Raw genomic sequence first — 6000 nt, 5'->3', positions numbered from 1 at the left:
GAAATACACTTTCTCTGTTCTCTCTTTGTCTTCCCTCCATCTGGATTATTTTCCCCATTCTTCTCTGCCTTGCTCTTAGAAAAAGCATCCCAAAATAAACATGGCCAGAGGTAGTTTCAAACTTTTTGTTGTTGTTTTTGACTCCATCAGAACAAAGAGCTTTTGTTAACTTATTTATCATTGTCCCTCATTTGTTTCAGAGATCAATTATGTAACATTGCATCCTCTGTGCAACCCAGTTTACAGCTGGGATTCTCCAAAAAGACTGTCATGTGAATCCATGTTTGTGTGGTATATACAGTATGTTTTCACATGTCATTTTATTGCATCAATGAGACATTTACAGTACATCTGCAATTGCAATTGCATGTGCATGTTTTATTTTAATGTTTATGTCTGAAGTTAAACACGTTTGCATGAAGGCTCTGCCTTTACACTCTCCTCTGTTTAACACTGACATATGCATGTGAGATTGTAGAAAAATGCAAACAGAAATCCAATAAATCATTCATATACTTTTGGGATGTACTACAAAAATATGTGTATGATGAAATACGTGGACAAATCTTTCTTTCTTCTTCTACATCCTGCTGCCCTGAACTACGTAACATTTTCTGGCACCAACTGCTGTCAGAGAATACAAATATTAAGATTTATTTCTAAACTATCAACAATTTGATCTTTTGTGATTAATCACAACAACAAAAAACAAACAAGATTTAGCTCTCAAGACTTTCTGTGGGAGATGAAGCCTGTTATGAAGTATACACAATGCAAACTCCTCTGTTTCCATGGAGACCTACTGTGATCCCCAGCACACATTCCTCTTTATTTTTTCAGAGCAAACATGCTTGTGGATATCTGCCAGAGCTGGCATGAGGGGTCCTAGGTGATCTTATCCTCTGCGCTAACATGATGATTGGCAACATTAGGCTGCATTTCTGCTGCACGCCCGTCCAAACTGTGTCACCGCTCTTCCGGGCAATACAGAGTCTTATGAGAACTGAGCTAAATTTAGGTGCAGAAATATGTAGACCAGGTGTAATGCACATGGCCTACCTAGGCAACTTGGGTAATAACTCAGCAATGTTGGCCCGGTGTAGATCTTTGGAAGCTGAACCTTTAGCCCAGATGCCTCAAACAGTTGTGTTGTCCTGTTCTGGCTTAGTTTTTGTTGGTAGCTAAAGCCTCTTTTTTTTCTGTTTAAACATGCAGACTGTCTGCTAATGACACAGTTTAAGACAGGAAAGAGGGAAAAAAAACGGTTTGGTTGACTGTTATTAAGATGTGAGGTTTATAACATGCTGTATTCTGTAAACATTGCTCTTTTTGCCTTTGGGCCTGGACCCATTTCACTGGTTGTTCAGGAAGTTTTGTATGAGCTGAAACCCATGAGCACAGCAAAGGCAGAAAATCACTTCAACTTCTTCCAAAAAAAAAAAAAAAAGGCATTCATGTTGTATTCAGGCAGTTTTCGAGAATTGCAATTCCCAATTGACAAAGAGAATACCAGATGGGTCCATTGCAATTACTTTTTGTGTGCAAAGTCCTGCTCATTTATTTATGTAGGCCTAATACACAGGAGAGATTTTTATTGGGTTTCACTAAGTTAGAGCTTTTTGGATTCTATACTTATGTCCTTTCCAGAAAGCATTACTCGCCGCTTCACACACCAAAGCTGTATTATCTCATTGTACTATTTTCCATTTCCAAGCAAACTCCTATTCACCCTGTCTATTTTAAGACTATTCTAATATCACAGCATAGTCATGTAAATAAATACATCTGAGCATAAGTGTGCCAAAGAGACACTCTGTTCAGCTTGGATTAACATCAAAGAGCGATGGGATCAGCAGCCTATGATAGAAGGGAAAAAAGGTTTCTTCTGATATTACCTGCAGTTTTGGAACAGTGTGTTTCATGGTTATACTGATAAGGAGTTGTGAGTGTGTCAAGTGGTGGAAAAAAGGAGGGGGTGAGGGATGTTTTGTAGACTGTAATTTATGTATTAGAAGTTGACTTTTTTGATCTGCACTAATACACAAGTTAACGAATGAATAGTCTAGCAGAAAACAGGATTGACTTCTTGAGCCTATAAAGGACTATCATGATACACTTGTGGCATAATGTGGCCTAACTCGTGTCAACCTCCAAAACTGCGTTTATGTTTGACAATACAAATAAAGTTGAGACAAATAGTAGCTTTAGAGGCTTAATTATCGTCCAATTCGCCTAACCTATTCAAGCCATATGACCTCGAAATATATTCAGAAATGCAAATGTTGTAACCTCACAGTGGACGGACAGTGTCCCACGCGGGCGGGGCGTGGCTACAGAGAGGGGGTGGGGCACAGACTGCACGCTGTTAAGTTTTGAAAGTGGCAGGCAAACAAAAAGAAGTGGCTCCCAAAGCAGGAAGCAGGGACACAACCTTGGAAGGAGAAACGCGGAGGACTGTTTTCTCTCCGGGAATATGTCACAAATAGCTGTTAGATTGTAATTACGCAGCATTTGTTTGAACTCATGCGTCAATCCGGCTGGTCGGTCGCAGTTTTGTGTGAAAGTCAGGTGTTCAATTATGAACCCCGGTATTTGGAGTGAAAGTATTCATTGATTAAGCTGATGTATTGTGTCAGAGCACAAAGCCCCCGTCTGCTTCATCTAGAGTGCCCGCCCATTGGGCTTTCTGCGGAGCGATAGTGGGAGATTGATTATAGTCTCCGGGATTTTCCGTGGAATAAACCAGAGCCTGCTTGGACTGTGATTTGCTCTCCCATCAGTGAAGAGGTGGGAATTATAAGCAAACATTGAGGACTTTTTTTTTCACCCTGACTGAACATTTCCAGATCCCCCTTGCAGATTTAGTGCATAGGTTTCCAAATTACGCGCAAGTCACGCTGGACTTTGCTTTTTTTCCTCTTTTTTTTTTACAGAGTGGGCTGTGTTGGTGTGAATCGCCTCCGCAGTCTTGGATGCGTAGTAAACGGGGGAGTGGGTTGGGTCGCCCAGGCGCCTGGCATACATAAGCAAACGTCGGCTGCGATAAAAGCAGATAGGTGAGGGTGGAAGCGACACCGGGAAGGGGAGTCGGACACTATATGAAGCCGCGGGACTGACCTGCTGTGGATTTGAATCGCTTCATTTACCGCCTGGGATTCATACAACGCCTTTTATCTGTATTTTACTTTTGACCCAGGACCAGTCCCTTTTAACAGATTATCCATTCTCCGACCACGACCAACCATCGCCCCCTCATCTGAAGGGAATATTGGAAGTGAATCAGCGGAGCAACACACAATGGCAACCAGTGCGCTCCTTCTCGTCTGTGCGCTGCTCGGTAAGTCATCTAAAAAATCTCGCACAGTCTTCATTTGTGGCTTGACATACTTCACCTTCCTCCCTGCTTAGAAAAGAATCAAGTGTGTGTGTGTGTGTGTGTGTGTGTGTGTGTGTGTGTGTGTGTGTGTGTGTGTGTGTGTGTGTGTGTGTGTGTGTGTGTGTGTGTGTGTGTGTGTGTGTGTGTGTGTGTGTGTGTGTGTGTGTGTGTGTGTGTGTGTGTGTGTGTGTTACTAACGGCACACCTGTATGACACATTTAATATGGGTTAGTTTGGAGAACTAGTCATCACGAAGTAGGCTCCATTGATAATCGCTGCAATAATGACAGATGCATGAGAACAGCTGTGTGTGTGTGTCAGAGAGAAATAACTGAACTAGGTTAATGTGATATTTAGACTTAAGTCACAGATTAACCCTCTGATGTTCTGTGCTCAAGTGCTGATCATAGATATGTCCAGCTATTGTCTTTAATTAAACTAAACTTGTATAAATACATTCTACAGACACACACACACATCATAGACACACCTGGGTCATACATCTACAACACCCCCAGGGTATACAGTCAGCAGTGTGTGTTTGAGACACACAGTAGGCTACCCACTTTGTTGTACAGTAAAGTCACCCCTGCTGTGTCTGTCCGGCCCTTTCACACACATTTGTCACCTACCTGCAGTTTATTAGATTTCACAGGCGAATGCCAGTTCATGCATGCTCACCTGATGACACTCTGTGACACATTCAAACATTCACACAGGCGAGGACTGCTGACACACACACACACACACACACACACACACACACACACACACACACACACACACACACACACACACACACACACACACACACACACACACACACACAGAGCATCCTGACTGTGAACTGTCCCAAACAAACACCAGATGGCTTTTTCTGTTCCTGGACGGGGAGGCCTGAGGGGACAGAGGAGGGAGGGCCCATTGGAGGCCCCCACTTGGCACAAGAGGATTACCAGTCTGCTACCGACTGTGCTTTGCAGCCCTCCTTATCAGAAGTCACTTTCACTGGGATGGCGGTCTGTGAAGGATGAAAATGAATGATTTGTTTCATACAGTAGAGGAAGAGTGAACAATCTTAATATCATCAGTGTGGGAAGGAGTAAGGGAGGGTGTCCATATTATGTAATGACGATGAATCACATGTTTCAGTAGGGAGCAGTTTGAGGTGCTGAGGAACATTTCAGGTGTTGGGAAAGAGAAGCTGTTGTTTTAAGAGATGTGTATGTGGTAATAATTGGCACAAATCTGACGAGGACTCTGTTCCCTGCATTATTGCTGGTGATAGACTGATAACTGTGAGATGTGTTGCAAAGACACACCATCCAATTCTTGGAATGGAATTCTTTTTGGTCAACATTTCTTGCTCTAGCTTGTCAAATTAGATTATTTTTTATATGTATGCTGCTTGTGACAGTAAACTGTTCCTCTTTGTGGTTCAGCTGTTGTGGAGATAAAGAAAAAAAAAAGACATTGGGAGTTGTCACGTTGGAGTTTGAGGACTTTATATAAATAGATCAAACAATAAAGCTTAAAATTCGATGATACTGAAAATAAATCCTCAACTGTGCATGACGGTATCAAAAATGAGAAACACACAGTAGCTGTCAGTTTAAAGAAAATGTCCAATTTAATTGAATCCGCATGTGACGTGCAGGATTCCCCATCCTTTATTTTACACAAACATTAACTCATAACCGTGTGTCATCTGCCAGCCTTCATTTCACATTGACAGAAGGCTCATCTTTTTTTTTTTTTTTGAAAAGCGGAGCAGTCACTTATTTAAATGTCATGAGTCAGAATAAACCAATTCCCCAGCCATGCAATATTTGTGTAAGTGTATTAATATCACATCACAACAGTGTGTATGACTATATTTTTTCCATATCATTAGCTTATTCCTCTCCCAGTGTGCATGTAAGAGCATCTGTGCTCCTGTATGATCAGCTGTCTGACTCAGTGTAGGCGGCCATGTGTGTTTGCACTTCTAAAAAAAAAAAAAAAAAGAGAGAGGATGAAACAAAGGTGGATGACACCTGCATGTGTTGCGTGGAGACTGCATCACTCATTGTTAAACCCAGAGGTGCCATTTACACAATTCTTCAGCAGGCAAATCTTATTTCGGGGTTATTTATGCTGCTGAGTTTGCAACCAGGTGTGTGAGTGAGTGTGTGTGCGTGTGTGTGTGTGCACGTTTTTGTGGCACAGGGGGTATAAGATAAAAAACATATGAAAAGGAGTTGCCTGAAGGAACGAGTGTTTATTAGCTTTAGAGTCGAGATGTCTTCCTCTCCCCCACAGAGAGTGGGAAACATGTCATGCCTTTCGTGCGGTGCCATACAGAGTGCTTTTTTGGGGTTTGTGTGCGTCTGTCTTTGTGAGAGTGTGTTTGAAACAGGGAGCCTGGAACTTAAAGTACCCAAGACGTCCCCGTTTATATAACTAAATTGAAATGTAATATGTGAGCGGCTGCCTGCTTTAACTGTGAAATGCCTGAGTGGTTTCCATTTGCCGGGCTGACAGGAGGAGCAGCCTGCAGACACGTACAGGTTGAGACGAGCTAACACTGGTTCGGTTTTTCAGCTGGTCTCAGAGCAGCGCCACTTTTTATTCTGAGGGGAGAT

At 42.3% G+C, this 6000-nt stretch overlaps 1 protein-coding gene across 3 annotated transcripts in view; it reads left to right on the top strand.

The window, feature by feature from the left end:
• The first annotated feature begins 2375 nt into the window (after nucleotides 1–2375).
• The window catches only part of igsf3 (immunoglobulin superfamily, member 3), a 70118-nt gene continuing 66493 nt past the window's right edge, over nucleotides 2376–6000 (top strand). The window contains exons 1-2 of one of the 3 annotated variants that reach the window (XM_079358416.1): nucleotides 2376–2787; nucleotides 3197–3337. In XM_079358416.1, the coding sequence (XP_079214542.1) occupies nucleotides 3298–3337 (40 nt within the window). In that variant the 5' untranslated portion in view covers nucleotides 2376–2787; nucleotides 3197–3297. Of the gene's footprint in view, nucleotides 3338–6000 lie in introns of all 3 variants that reach the window. The other 2 variants (XM_079358414.1, XM_079358415.1) reach the window with 2 other exon arrangements.

This window comes from Symphodus melops, assembly GCF_947650265.1.
Source record: "Symphodus melops genome assembly, chromosome: 12".
In the NCBI taxonomy this organism is placed as follows: domain Eukaryota; kingdom Metazoa; phylum Chordata; class Actinopteri; order Labriformes; family Labridae; genus Symphodus; species Symphodus melops.
Note: the sequence above shows the minus strand (reverse complement) of the source record. Positions and strands in the feature narration are given on the sequence as shown.